Source organism: Channa argus, chromosome 1, assembly GCF_033026475.1.
Source record: "Channa argus isolate prfri chromosome 1, Channa argus male v1.0, whole genome shotgun sequence".
In the NCBI taxonomy this organism is placed as follows: Eukaryota; Metazoa; Chordata; class Actinopteri; order Anabantiformes; family Channidae; genus Channa; species Channa argus.
The window spans coordinates 11,349,611-11,365,184 of NC_090197.1; the positions used below are offsets into that span (position 1 = coordinate 11,349,611).

Sequence of the window (15,574 nt, forward strand, 5' to 3'; positions counted from 1 at the left end):
TTGTTAAAGAGAGATGCAGTTCCGCTCAGCTCCTGAGGGGATCAGACGTGACACGGTAGCTGGAGCAGAGGAACTGACTGTGTGTGGACCGCACCAGGGTAGAGGAGGAGGGTTCTGTGTGTAGATGTGGAGGCACACGGTTTCTTGCCGAGTTCTGTGAGATCAGACATCCTTTGAGACTTGTTTGATGGAACTGCTAGTGAACGTGCTTGTGAGATCACTTGTGCTTAAAGTTGCAGGTACAATTGATCTGTCATCGGCTAAGTTGAGAAGCGAGTACAATAAATGTTCAATGTTTGACTGAACAACGATCTCCGGAGTAAAGTATATGTGCTGAAGCTTTAGGAGCGTCAGATTCCAGTAAGATCCCCTCTACACTCATACAAAACACAGACATGTCTGTGGGGTTCTGCGCTGCTGGCGAAAGAAAACAGTCGTTGAATTTTAATTAAATGAGATGAATTAGAAATGTTATGTTACAATAGAAATTTTAACACAGAAATTTTCCTGACCAAATTATTGTGAATTAATTATGTAATTTATGGTTAAATACAGCCCTCCCATGTCCTGATGAGGATTAATTAGGATAGAAGCCAAACTCTCTACTTAAATTGGCTACAATTTACAGGGACTTGTAATTTACATAGTTAAGACTATTTCTATTTTAGGATATGTTCAGCTTCAACACAGTTTGTTAGGTTAAAAAAAATCCCATAAATCGTGATTTATTATAAATCAATAAAACTTTCATTAACCAGCAGCATAAACATGGAGACATGGATTAGTAACAATATTGTAACCTTAACAGTGTAAAAGTGGGTCTTTCTTCCTAAGTACTTTTACTTGAATTGATTTGTGAATACCGGACTGGCATTTGTACAAAATGAGAATGTTTCATCAATTCTTCCATTAAACGTAATTTTTCTTAAGTTGGATTTTGAATCTAATATTTAGGATCTTTACGCATCTTATTCTGTACTTTTACTACAACAGTAAAAAGCAAAATTATAATCTGTTACACTAAATGCTTGTTTTTAAATATTTAAAACAGTGTTATATAGTTACGAGAAATGTGTTGGTAAGTTTTTACTTGAAGAAACAGATCAGAGATTAAAAACTATAATAATTACAGCTAGATATTACCTTTATATTTTTAAAGGAAATTTGATTTACGGTTTCAGTGGCAGAGTGAGACCTCTTCTTTTCACCCCTTATCTCTCCTCTGTTTTGACATTATGGCCTATCAACGCCCCCTGGTGATAATATAATAATCCCAACACGTAACGGTTCTCTCAATACTTGAGAATCTAAATATTGTACACACACACACACACACACACACACACACACACACACACACACACACACACACACACACACACACACACACACACACACACACACACACACACACACGAAGTTTGTGTTTAGCTGCTGTTTGCTTGTCAGCTGTGTCCACAGCTATTACAAAACAAAATCTTTCGCATCATGTTGTGAATCACAACCTCTGTTAAACAAATAAATAAATCACACTTAATACAAGAGCCAACAGATCAACTTATGACCTAATTTATTACACTAGATATGAAAAGGAAAACAATATGTATAAAAATAAAGAAAGTAACACTAACATAACTGTCCAAAGGACTCAACTCCAGGTCCTTATGGCGTAACAATGTGGTCTTCAAACTCACCATTTTGTATTGTGTTCCATTGTGTCCTCTGTCGTAACAGAAAATATGTATAGATAATTATGACATATTACTAACGCAAAAATGCCATGTTTCAAGGCAAAAGAAAAATATCAGATACAGCAAAAGAATTGTAAGTGTAGAATGACACAACCTCCTGATAATAAAGTCTTTTAGGACTCGTGTCCTCGATCATATAGGAATTTAGAACCTTGCAAACTGGGAACATTTCAAGTAGGAAAAAAGCACCATACATGAAACTGACTACTTTCATCATGACAAAACCCTCAAAGTGTATTTCCGTTGCAGATGTGTGCGCGTAAAACTAAGGAGGTTTGTCTGAAGGCCTCATGGGTAAGTGTTTTAAGAGCTTCCTAGAACGGTCATCCCACAGTCTGCTCCCGATTCTGGGCAGGCCTCCAGCCGAGCCAGCCTGCTCTGCTCCAGTGCAATGGCCTCGGCCGAGTGCTTGCATTTCTCTGATCCACACTGACAGGTGAAATACTTGCTTTTAATGTCCCAAAATCTGTCACCGTAGTCAAACCTAATGACACAAACATGGAGAGGCAAGTTAAAATAACGTGTGTAGTTAAATATACTCGATTAGAAGATGAAAATTGCTGGGATGTAATGAAAGAAACTAAAAAAAGTCTAAAGGAATATATCAAGAAAAGTTTGTGAATATAGAGTTAAGCTTTTAAAAAACAAAGGCAGATGGGAGGTTTTAAATGCGGGAAATGAAGTGATAACCACTACACATCTTGACATCTTACCCTAGCTCTTGTCCGCTGAGGATGTCTCTGGAGCTGAAGAAGGCAATGCGGGGAAATCTGAGGTCCTGGTGCAGCATGAACACACGTACTGGGATGAGATTGGGGTCGCACAGGTGGTTGATGAAGCGGCTGATGTTACCGTAGTACCGGGCATCAATGCAATACACCTCCCCATCCTGAAAACACAAACACAAAATCACTGCTTAGACAAACTATACATTATTATGTTTCAAATGAATGATGATGACATGTGAGATTCTACCAAAGACCTGAAGGTTCCAGAGACCTGAATGAGTGCTGATAGCAAAAAAATTTTGTTGGATCTGTTCTGTGCACTAGCTGCTCAGGATCAGGTCTGGCTAGTTGTTTATAATGAAAAATTAAAGCAGTAGAGTATAAAAGAGATTTCCAATGTCCTCTGTTCTCTTTTTGCTTTTTCTATGACACTGAAAAAGAAAACTAATAAAAAAAAAAGAAAAAAGAATTCACCTTATTGTCCAGGTCAAAGAGATAAGAATCATCTTCTCTAACATCAGCCTCTGCATCAGATATCAGCTCACCAACATATCTGTGAATACAGAAAGACACATTTTAATATTACACCACTGAATTGTGAAATTTTTCATATGAAACCAATTTACTGTGTAGCAGTGGACAGGTTTCTCTTACTCGCAGATGAAGCTTCCCTGGGGAATGTCCTGCAGAGCTCGAACACCCCAACCCATCTTCTCTGTCCTGTACAGTTGAAGACGAACTCTGACGATGAAATAAGAAGTAAGTTAGGGTCTTCAGACTGTAGTAGCAGCCAGGAATGAACATATTATTATACAAGTCAAATAAATAAAAACTGAGCTAAAAATGGGCTGGGTTGTTTGCCATTTGTACCACATAGCTCGGTCTTTATGACACGTTAATTACACTATATTTTAAAACCTCTGGCAATCAGATCACTAGGGGAAAGTGCTAAATGCAAGTGTAAACAAACCCAAAGACGGGTTGGGGTCCGATCTCTCAAACCACTCGCCGAGGTGGTCTGATGTGACCATGTAGCTTCTGTAGTGTAAATGCTAATGTGTCCTGATGTCCCCACCCCAACCCACTCCAAGCTCGACAGCAGGCTACATGCAGACAGCTAGGTGCCATCTTGGGCATGCTGATGGACTGACTGACCGACTGTATGTAGTATATCAGTAGAAGTGAAAATATGGCTGGTCTGCCTTGTGCTGTTAGTCATCTGATAACAAATAATGTTTGTTTGTCTTTTTGCTTTAAACAAGATGTACAGAAATAGTTATTAATCCAGTGGTGTTTATCTTTGAAGGCCAGAATTTTTTTCTGTTCAATCTACTAACTTAAAAAATAAAAAATGAAATTTTTTTTTTTTGTTTGTTTCAGGTGGTTGATCTTACATTAAATAAGAAACACTTACTTGATTCCTGCCTGCACCACCCTGTTCTTGCATGTTCTGTAACAGGAACACGCCATGTTGCATTCAAAAATAAGTGGAGGTTCAATTTTGTTGAACTCTTGGAGCAGCCTTTGGTCCTGGTAACAGAAAAAGGCAATTCAGATTAGCACCATCATTTCAACACTGAATTAGTCTGTTACTATTAAATTCTAGTCATCCACTTCACAGACCACTGATTTTCCAACCATGACTTTAAAAAGTCAAAGTAATTAAAAATACCGATTACATTTTACACAGTTCTTTATCAATCTAATAGAAAAATTATTTTTACTTGCTTGTCTAGGTGGTGCGCTCACACAAAGCAGGTTAAATTTCTGTTAAATAATTATCACGCCACTTAAGCCCATGCCATGATGATTCATCACTCGAGTCCTACTCACACTGTTGGACTCACAAAGCAATGTTTTAACAGAAAAAAAAGAATCAATGCAGCAGAACCATAGATATTTTCATGTCTTAATATAGTAGTAGCAGTTGCATGTCTCAAGTAGATTTGGGAGGGAGGCTAAAGAGGTCCGGTGGTCACCACCAGATTTCGCTCATTAGTCATCAGCCTCAACTGAGGTGTCTGAAGTTTCAGCAGAAGTACAACAAGACAATTTATAAAAACTGCAGCTCCCCATGGACATTTTCACTTCATACCTCTCCAGTATGAGGTCAAAAAGGGAAATTTTCCCAGGGTTTAAAATTTGACCTCAGTACAAAAATGATGCCTAAAACAGTTCCTTCAATGATGTTGCTACAGGGTTTTTGAGTAGATTTCTTGGATGAAATTTTATAGGTACCTTGTCATACCAGCAGCGGATGCTGAGTTGTCCACAAAGGCAGTTACTAGAAGAACAGTCATCAGTGCAGCTGCAATGCTAAAAAAAAAAAACAGAAAAAACATAATAGATTAAAACATTGATGTGATGTATTCCTCACTACAGATGATACAGTGGCGCGTCTGTCTGTGTGTAACAGAAAGAGGATAATGAGGTCAAAACAAGATCCTGATTTACATTTTACCTGTAAGTGTGTTATGTTGCGGTCTATGTTCATTGCTGACGTTTCACAGTTTTCTGAAACATATTTGTAGTCTGAGGGACAACCTTCGTCATCCACTGCATTCACGCAGGGTATTGGTACATTCTCATAGCCTTGTGCAATGTCACTGGAAGAGAAATCGAGTTTAAATAGGGATCTAATCATCAGACACTGCAGGGAGGAACAAGGCTGAATGAAAACACAACAGCACTTACCTGCAGATGATTCGTTCTGTCCGAAGCATGCGATTGGTTATTCCCCTCCGCAGCTTCCTGTTGATCTGCAGTGCAACCCACACTGGTGTTTCAGGCCGTGCAAGAGTGAGAGGGGTGTCACCTTCCCTGTTCACGATGTCAATGTCCGCACCTCTGGAGAGAAACAACCTGTGGGAGAAAGAGAAAAATAAGACATTATGTCCAGACATTTGTACCCTCTGTATCCCAAATAAACTGTTTGTATACAGCAGGAGTTGTCAAAGTCTGACGCTGTAGAGCCAACAAGACATGACGCAGAAAACTGCAGCAGCAGACTGCATCTTTTAGTCTACTAATCTTTTAGTAGACAAAATAAACAAACTAGTAAATTGCTAACGTATCACATTTGATTTTTTTAAGCTATATGTCTCACACCCCACTCCAGTGGAAGCTCCATTCTGGCCTGATGAACAGACAAATCATTGAACCGAATTACAATAACTAACTTTCAGTTCTTAAAGAATACCAGCCATTCACCTCCCCTCCCAGAATACCACTACCTCCCGTCCCTACCCCTCCTCCCCAAATTCCAACCTCCTGCATCCCACTTGGCAGGCTGGCCTTACAGTTTCAAGTGGAAACACTGAACAGGTTTGCAGTATCATACCAGTGGTGGTTTAAACAACAGATCCAAGCTACAGCTTCGAATTAAAGCAAACAGACATTAAATGAGGCTATAATTTGGGACCGTCAATGACTCACGTAACACATTCTAAGTATCCCTCTCTGGCAGCGATGTGGAGTGGCGTGTCTCCGTGCATATTAACTGAGGAGAGGAAGCAGCCAGCATTCAACACCAGCTCTGCTATGTCCACATTCCCTGCATATGCCGCCCAGTGGAGACACACATTCAGCTCCTGGAGGAAAAGGACAGGACCGGTTAAAGTAACAGATGTATTTTCATGTTGCTACTGTCGCTCTCACTACTTCAGCACAACTGAGATTACACCCATTTGATATTTTCCTGACACCAAACCCCAACTATCAGGGAGAAGCCTTGTTCACAGTGGAGGAATAGTATTTTATGTTTCTAACAGAGCAACTCAGAGTTTAAGCAGTAATATGATAAAATGAATAGTTGACTGGAAAAGGTCCACAGCAATAAGTTTCACACGTTATGTAGTATTTTCAAAGACAAACTAACTCTAGACCAAATAAGTAATTATCCGGCTAAAGACATTAGAAACTTACCTTATCATTTATCGTGACGTCAGCTCCTCTGTTCAGCAGAGCTTGGATCACCTCGACATGTTTGTGCTCTGCGGCCCAAATGATCGGCGTCCAGCCGCCGTTGTCCTGAAAACGACAAAGAGGAAAATCCATTAACTCTTTCTTAGCATCAGTGAGCGTAATCCTCCTTCTGTAAGGAATATATGATACACTCTGCCAAAATGATCACAAATCTATTGCATAACATTAGGGAACAGCACTGTGGTTGTCTATGGTAACCTAACCTGAACAACAATTTGTAAACCTTGTGACATGGTGGCTCTTCCTTTACCTGTGCATTCACATCGACCTGCCCCGTCTCCAGGAGCATGCTGACAATTTCTAGGTTGCCCAGCTTGGCTGCATGGTGAAGGCCAGTATATCCATCTTCCTCCTCACAAACAATGACATAAACAAAGACTGATGTCCATATCAACCAAACCCCTGGAGGAAACATTTCTGTTTTTTTATTTCACGCACTAACAGGCACTCACAGCATGATAGACACAGGCACCATTCTGGATCAGATAGCGAGCCACTTCAATGTGATTATTGATGATGGCTTCCAACAGAGGAGTTCTCATGTCTTTATCCTGGGCATCTACTTGAGCACCCGCCTGTCAATATACAATCAAATTAATCATTACATACTCTGAGAAATGAAAACCCTTCTACATGCAAATGTCTATTCAAAGGACCTCTCTCTCTTTCTTGCTGCTCAGTTGTTACTTATGCCTGTTTGTGGTGAAACTCTATAGGGTGAGAGAAAAATGTCATGGACATAAGCTGTGCAATATACTTGCTGCTATATGATATTTATATTTAAATTGCTTTTCTTTGTCACTTAGAGTCTACAACTTTTCAGTCATTGGTAAATTAAGACATATTTATTATGTTTTTTTAATAGAGTTGCCTTGTTACAATTCCATCAAGGGCAACATGCTTTATTGGGTATCGAATTCTGGATGAATCAAACATTGTCCCGAGGTCATGTCTGAAACCGGCTCAGGACTCACATAGGAGAAAAAGTTCTTGCATACCATCATTAGACCTCATCTTAGGTTGCAAAAAAGGTCACAATGAAACCAAACCATAAAACAAAAAAGCCAATGACTAATAACAACCAAAATGAAAAAAACTATTTGTGATATTAAACTGTTTAGGTTTATGTTTGTAGGACGATGAACACGAGTTTCTCCTTTGATGATTAATAAAGTTTTTTCATCCAATTTATACAAATACAACCTGTTAAAAGTTACTGTATAAAACACTATGGAAATAACTAACATGTAAACTATTAAACTTTCACTAATATTCAATTTCCCACCTGTATTAGCATGTAGCAGATTTCTAGCAGACCTCTCTGAGCTGCAGCGTGTAGAGCGGAACGCTTGTTCTGAGAGTCAGGTTGGTATGTTGGATCTATGCCCTCCACTGGGACAGACGCACAAAATACATGCTTTTATTAATTTTCTATAGACCAATTAATGCGATCTGGAAACCGTGACTATAGAGTGAATGCCATTATTTTTATTCAAATGAAAAATGCAGCGTGTAACATATTTATTTTCGGACACTCACTCAGCATGAGCAGAACTCGCTGCGCCTCTCCTTGCTTGGCAGCAGGATAGAGCTGGCGAGGGTGGAACCTCAGTTTCTTCTTCCTGCCAAAACAAAAACAACAAAATTTCAAGTTTAGTATAAAATAGTCCAAACTCCTCTCTTGGACTAAAAGCTGTAATTTTAGTTGGAGATGCTGCAACATGCAATTTTGCAGTGGCTCAAATAAACTGTGTGTTTACAAAAACGATTGGTGGAGATCACCAGATATTCACCAAAGATATTTTGCTTTTTGTAAATTATCGAACCCCAACACGCACCTCTCAGTGTCCTGTGTGAGGATGGCTTTCTGTAGGGCTGCCCTGCTGGGTCCAGGTGGAAGTGCACTGGGACTGATGGGTTTCCCGTTAGGCATGCAGAGAGAGGGCCCGACACTGTCCACTCCCTCCTCTACTGAGGGGATGGTGGCCACAGTTGCAGCTGAAGCTACAGGCTGTGGGGGCTGCTGCTGCTCCATTGGCAATGTTACCAAACCATGGCTCCGCATACGGGCACTGAAGAGGCAATGAAGGATGCCGCGAGTGAGAATACATACATTTTATATCGTTTTAAGGAGGAAGTTAAAGGACTTTGTTTACCTGACAGGTCTTTCAGGCATTTTCCCGTCCTTCATTGCGCCCGTGGAAGCTGTGAGGGAGGGTGCCATGGGGACAGACGGTGGCAGAGACGGGGTGGTGGTGGAGGAGGCCGACATGGTGACGACTGTGGTTGCAGAGGCAGTGGCTGAGCTGAAAGTGGGAAGAATGACTTCTTGTGCCTCTGAGGCATCTTCACCACAGTGGGGACAGAAAAGCATACCACCGCCATTTGCCCTGCTGCGTCCACTGCCCAGCACTGTCACACAACCTCGGTGGAATCGATGAGCGATGCGCTGGTCTGGGCAGCATTCAAGAAACGTCCCCTACAGGAGAAAAGATTCAGCATATAGAGGAGAAGGAGACTAAAGTAGGATACTGGTGATGAGAAATTAAAAGACAGTAATATGCAAGTCACATTTAAGCGACTGTATACCTTCAGCATTAACGGCATTGGGAACCAAACCCTGTGCCGCAATAAAACAATGTCCCCATTCAGAATGAACACTAAAAAAACTAGAAAGATTATTTTTAATAATGACAGGAGATGGTTTGCATCCTTACCGCTAAGCAGAAGTATCCACACCCTGGACAGCAGTGGTGTTTGACCATATGTGAACGGTGGATGTCACAAAGCACCATGAGGGGCACCCGGCTGGATGGACGCATGGTTTCCCCTTTAGTAGTCTGGTTGATACAAGCCCTTAGCTGACAAACAGAGCAAGAATGAAGAGATTATATAATTAGAGATGTAACTTAATGGAATATAAATTTAAAAGCACTAGTTTTGTGTCCTGCTATTCACAAGTACACAAAAAAACATAAACTTGTAAGTTGGCAAATGTGGTGTACAATAATAATCTACTCATCAGAGGAACAAAAATCTTTAATTGGCTTTTGGGGTGAAAATAAAGCATTTAGTCAGTTGTGCTGTTGTGTGTAAAAGTTTTCTAACCAAATCGAAGTAACAGTTCATACACAATTCACCAATATAAAGCTAAGTCTCTATCATGTTAATTATCTATAAATAACCATCAAACAAGACACAATGCAAGTAATTGTAATTGAAAATCTGAAGAGACAGCAAAAAACAAAAACAAAACAACAAACAAAAAAGGTAAGACAACCTCTCCGTTGATGCTCTCAGTAGCCATACACTGTCGGCTGACGCGATGACTGGTACTGTCGACACGAGGAGCCTCCATTCTGCAGCTGCAAAGAGGAAGCTCTTCCAGCCTCTCTGTGTCGCCTGCATCACTGCCTTCTGCAGAGGGGAGAGCAAAAAGTTGGTTTAATGAATTTGTCTGTATCGGGCCATTTCATACATGAGCAGATAAACAAACAAACAAAAAAAAAACCACTTTGAGGCCTAAAATAAATAAAATGTGACTTTTTATGACTTTTGATTCAACTGAATATTTTAAAGTTATTTTTTTTTAAACAAAGCCTGATTACAATCCCATGTTCTCATCATAATACCTACCATGATGAGGAGAAAGTGTCAGACTGTCAGCAGCAGCAATATCCAGAGCACCTAGGGGAACCTCTGTGTACTCTGCAGACCTTCCTGCTGAGAACAAACCAAGTACCAAACCGTAATCATTATGTTTGATAAAGCAGACTGATGCACTTTAATGTGTAATTTAGCAGTTGTACCTCATTAATCAAGACAAAGCAATTATCTCCTCTCATGAATTGTGATGCTTCACAATATGTAAACTTCTTGCTGTGAGAAAATATTAAATAGGTTGGCCAAAACATTACAACCACCCCTTCTTATTATAACTCCAGTATGACTCCACAATCCACTTTTCACCTATAATAAACACATAGTAGAATTATCAACTTTTCAACCTAAAAACTGAGAAATTACAACTTTGTAAAAGTAGAATTAATGGCTGAGTCATTGTATTGGATTGCATTAAATCACACAGGTGGTCCTAATGTTATGCCTGATCGGTTAAATGCCATGTTGATTTCGTTTTGTCAGCAATGACTTCCTCCGCTGCTTTTTTCACTTTTGTGTTGTTCATTATTACAAAACAGCACAAAAGTGACACTAGCTGACACGCTAGTTGACTACAACAGTCCACTTCCATGTTTGTTTTTCTCTGAAGTCATGTTTGATCACGAGAGTTTCTGTACAATCTCAAGTCCCTGGAACTCCCACTCTGAAATTGCTTAGTACAGGTACATGGTCCTCACTCTTGGATGACTCTTCGTGTGTGCATTAAGAATAAGATAAGAATCTGATAAATTTGTCTTTTTATCCTGGGTCTCCTTAGCAGAAGAGTGATAAAAATAAAAAAGAAATAGAAAAGATAAACACTTGGGCAATGTATTTACAGTGTATTTACCTTAGGTTAATTTGATATATTAGACTGTTAGAAAAACCTAACTACACATGTACAAGACAAGTTTGGTTTTAGAAAACCCAGTGGGTAATGTCACGTACCTCCCACTGTCTCCACAATATCTTCCGAGTTTTTCTCTTTGTCATGATCTGACTGCAGCCATGAAGACTCCTCTTCCTCGTTTCTACCCTGGATGGTTTTCTGCGTTTCAGACTCTGAACTCTGCAAAAAAGAAAGTCTGTCTAAATATAAAAATATGATGTATGGTGGAAAACGGGGCAAACAGTTCTGAGATGTTCATTTTATGACAGCAAATTTTTAGAATAATGAACTATTTAATAACACCCAACAGAGGGGGGATGCAGAGTTACAGCTAAGAGGCTGTTAAAGGCATCATGTGTAAAGTGATTTTAACGATATACAAAGGTCATTTGGGAGGTAACACTTAAAAAAAACAAAAAAAAAACAAGGGAGAACCCCAATGAAGGATCTGTAAACCTTAATACACAACATATACATATCATACGCTTTTAAGTTGATTTGAAGAACCAGTTATTAAACAATTGCTTTTTGAGACATCCAGCAGTTACAGGCAACTTTATTATTAATCAGGAGTTTTTAGCCACTTGGCAAACTAGGTCCACCATCTATCATTTTGTGCTCCACTAACTCTAAGGTGCAAATATCTCAACCTTTAGCTGCTGAATGTCAACGTTGTGTCTCTAAGAGTGTCCATCTGCAGTTTGGTGCAGAGTGGCTAGTTTATGACTGGTCTCCCTAAGAACAAGAACTGTTTGCAGGTGAAAAAGCACAATAAGAATGAAAGGAGCTGCTGATTTGGGTGATAAGTCTCACAATTCTCAGCCAGACTAAATAATATATGTATATAATGTTTAATTAAATTGCATTAGAAAAGGCGTGAATAGAGCCCGGCATGCAATGGTTCAGGAAAAATATAGGAAATCTAATCTAAGAAATTAAATGCAAGTCATCTGTTACACATTATGTATTTTCAAGCGTGTACAGGATGATACAGTAACTATCATCAAAAACTAACATGTTAACAGGCTGGTTGGCTGCATCTACATGTGTAAACAGTGTGTGAAGTTATATAAGACAAAGTACGACATTAGCATATATCTAGGTGTAAAAAGTAATTATCAAGCTTGTAAGATAGAAACACTTACGTGACCTAACATGTTCATGGACCCTTCTATGTCTGTAGTGTTCTGCCTTTCTTCCCGCCCACCGTTTTCAGACTATTAAAAAAAAAAAAAAAAATTAAAAAGGTAAAAGTAGGAAAATTATCATCATTCATTTGTTGAAATCCTGCAGCACAAATACACCGTGCGTTTGTTGCCAACGAAAGGTGGTTTCTGAGAGACAACACATGTAAATCCAAGCCTCGCACCTTTTCTGAATCCCTCGTTGGAAGACTGGAAATTGTTTCGGCTGCTTCCTCCTCTGGCTTCCCCACGCTGCTGTTGCTGTTCACTGGTGCACTCTTGACAACATGTTCCACATTTTTATGATATAGTGTTTCTTCCTGTAAAATGAATCACAAAAGACAATAAGCAGCTGACAAATTTAACTACTACTACTACTACTATCATCATTACATGTATAAATAATAAATTACAGCAGATTCTAATGAATTTACATTCAACTAAATTGCTGGAGGTTAGGAGCATATAGACTGTATAGATACAAAAACATCAGCTTACCACAGTTTGAGCATTGTCTGGAACATTCTCAGACTTCTCAGGTGCGTTGTCAGATAAATTATTTAGTTTTCTTCTTTTTGCAACTATTGAAAACATGGCAATAAAAAAAGACTATCAAAGGCTTCAACCAAAACACTTAAACTTATTTCTGTTCACAGCAAATAAATTATGACATACAGGTTAACGTTATTTAGTGTAAGTATTTTTAAGCCACAAACCAGTTTCAGAATCTGAGGAAAGGGAAGCAGAGGAACCTGAAGGAGTCCCAGATGCAACAGGAGCCTCAACATGACTCATCTAAGGAACAAGAATACTTACTGACTCAAACCAAAATGAAAAGCTGAAATACTCTTATTTACGTTTTACATCAAAGCATTACTATGATCAAGAAACAAGATACCCGAACAACAAATAACAGATGCTACGTGCTGGAACAAAATCAAGAAAGAGAAACGTTTTTGACTTTCCTGAACAAAAGCGGAATGCCATTTAGCTGCTGAAGATCATATTAGGCTCACCTGCCCTGGCGGAGGCCTGTTCATGGTCTTGCGGGCTCTGTGGATCTTGGGTGGGGCAGGGGAAACAGAGGAAGAAGAGGAAGCTATGGCAGAGGAAGAAGAAGATGAAGGCAGGGCGGATTTACTGCTGCCAGGCCCAGAAACGCTCATCTTTGCTCGGCCAGGGGAAGATGTGGAAGATGTAGAAGGAGATGATGACAATGAAATGGAGGATGCTGAAGGAAGTGACTTAGCTACATGTCCTGTAAAAGAGAGTTTAAAAGTTTTTGCCTATTAGAATTTAGTACCACATTCACTCATTAGGGAAAAAGGGACAGGGACTGTCTGTCTATTCTGCAAACTCTAAAATCTAGTCAAGAGAACCTTCATTTGCACAGGTAGCTCTTTGCTTTTTTGAAATCCAAAAATGTTTATTCTTTATATATTATTAAGTCACTGCTTCAGCTACATCAATAAAATGTGCCTGGATCCAGATCTCACCTGAAGCAGGTTTGTGTGGGGATGAGGTGGCCGATAATTTCTCTCCCTCTTCTCCAGCTCTGCTAGTGTCCTTCCCAGACTGCTGAGATGACAACACTGATGGAATACCACCCATTGGCTCTGACTTCTTGGCAACAACAGCTTTGATGGAGGCTACATTATCTGAAAAACATTCGTAGTTCTCCTTAAGTTTTTAAAAGTATTACTGAACACACACACAATGATTTTCTTCCATTTGTTTGGAACACAAGTAAACCGTCTGAAGCATAAATAACCTCTAGACCTACCCTCTTTTACTCGACTTGGTCCAGCTGATACTTCCCCTGGTGTTTCCGAGTCATTTCCTTTGTTGACTTCCTGACAGATAAATAGTAAAAAAATAAAAAAATCTGAATTAATACAATTAAAAAACAAATGACATTGAGGATTTCTTTATATTTATTTTTTCACTGCTGTTCAACACAAGAAAGTGAAGCAGTTTAGCTGTAGTAGGAGCTGTGTAACAATGTAATTATGTGTCTGTGTTATTGACATACAGGGTAAGAAAGTGACACATGTACTGTAGTTTCTTCTCTCACTGGTTTGTCTTGGGGAAGTAAATGACTAGTGTGTTTTCTGGTCTGCAGCTCAAACTTCACCAATACTATTACAAAAAAAACACAAATCCATTGAAATGTCACTGTCTTGTCATCATGCACATTAGTGTATTAGTAATAAATAAGTTGTTTTATTAAGCTTTTTTTTTTTTTACACTGGCTAAACAATAACTGATAATACTAGTGAAAACATATCACAAGAAAGAAAAAAATGTAGCCTAATACTATCTCTTATTTTGTGGTTGTGACTTTAGTTTTGATTGTCATGACAGACTATGAGTAGATGCTCAATCAATTAGTCATATTGGGGGAATAAAATTGTTTTGTTTTGATACTGTTTACTGATACTGTTTTGTTAAATGGTCTATATGATTGTAAAATATAATATTTATGTGTCTTGGACTGTTGGACTGACAAAAGTAATTCATTGTTTCTTAGTATTCAAAATGTTTTCAACAGTGTAGGGTTTCTTGAAAGGAACTGTAGCAACTTGCCTAATTTAAAAAATATTATATGCAGTGACCAGACACAGACACCAACTGTTTTTTGTGTAAGATAAGTTCAAATGTTTAAAAAGAGAACATTTTCAAAACTAACTTCAACCATTGGCTAAAATTCAATGTTGTTAATTCAAATCTCTCATACAAGTCAGCATCTTCAATAAATAATAATCCGTAAAACGAAAATACATTTAAGGTCTAAATGTATATACTAACAGCTCAAAGATCTTTAACCGAGATTAATTCATTACTGCGACAATGTATACACACAGTTTGTTGTAACATTTCGTTTGCAACCCGGTCTTAAACTAGGATAATGATACAACAACAGATGCAACAAAGAAAAAAAAAACACGCAAGACAGTGGATACACGATTAAGCTGAGAAAATGTGCAAACAATGCCAATGCGAATGTTAGAGTAATCCTTTAGTTAAGAGCTAAAAAACAAAAAAACTCTGTAAGCTAACGTCACGTTGCTAACAGTGTAGCACAACTTGCAAACAAAGACCTCATAAAAATTAAAGTAAAACATTACTATTTACATGATGCCATCAGGCAGCGCTACTGGCACTGATGTAGTATGCGGAGTAAAATGAATGAATGAAATTACATTTAGAAAGCGTGTCATGTTGGGTTAGTGGGTAATGCTACCTTTGTCGTTGCCTCAGACGCCGACATGTTTCTCATTGAGCGTCAAGGTTTATGAACGTCATTACATCACCAACTAAACCACGCCCTCGCCGTGTCCATTGATTTGTACGCACGCTGACTTCTGATCAGCGTGC

The 15,574-nt window shown here is 38.9% G+C and overlaps 1 protein-coding gene across 4 annotated transcripts; it reads right to left on the minus strand.

The window, feature by feature from the left end:
• Positions 1-1,546: 1,546 nt before the first annotated feature.
• ehmt2 (euchromatic histone-lysine N-methyltransferase 2) lies at positions 1,547-15,570 on the minus strand. 4 transcript variants are annotated; one of them, XM_067496718.1, is made up of 28 exons: positions 15,441-15,570; positions 13,980-14,049; positions 13,693-13,854; positions 13,213-13,454; positions 12,913-12,991; positions 12,695-12,777; positions 12,382-12,516; positions 12,158-12,229; positions 11,072-11,192; positions 10,100-10,183; positions 9,744-9,880; positions 9,181-9,324; positions 8,620-8,942; positions 8,302-8,535; positions 8,003-8,085; positions 7,749-7,855; positions 6,916-7,038; positions 6,714-6,815; positions 6,404-6,508; positions 5,915-6,069; positions 5,174-5,341; positions 4,941-5,085; positions 4,718-4,795; positions 3,894-4,009; positions 3,134-3,220; positions 2,954-3,032; positions 2,465-2,640; positions 1,547-2,235 (listed from the first exon to the last, which is right to left on the minus strand). In XM_067496718.1, exons 1-28 carry the CDS (start codon positions 15,474-15,476, stop codon positions 2,055-2,057), a joined length of 3,627 nt encoding a protein of 1,208 aa, XP_067352819.1. In that variant the 5' UTR covers positions 15,477-15,570; the 3' UTR covers positions 1,547-2,054. The 4 variants fall into 4 exon arrangements, with proteins under 4 accessions (XP_067352819.1, XP_067352809.1, XP_067352801.1 ...); XM_067496708.1 differs by having other exon boundaries at positions 6,714-6,812; positions 10,100-10,186; XM_067496700.1 differs by having other exon boundaries at positions 10,100-10,186.
• Between the last annotated feature and the right edge of the window lie 4 nt (positions 15,571-15,574).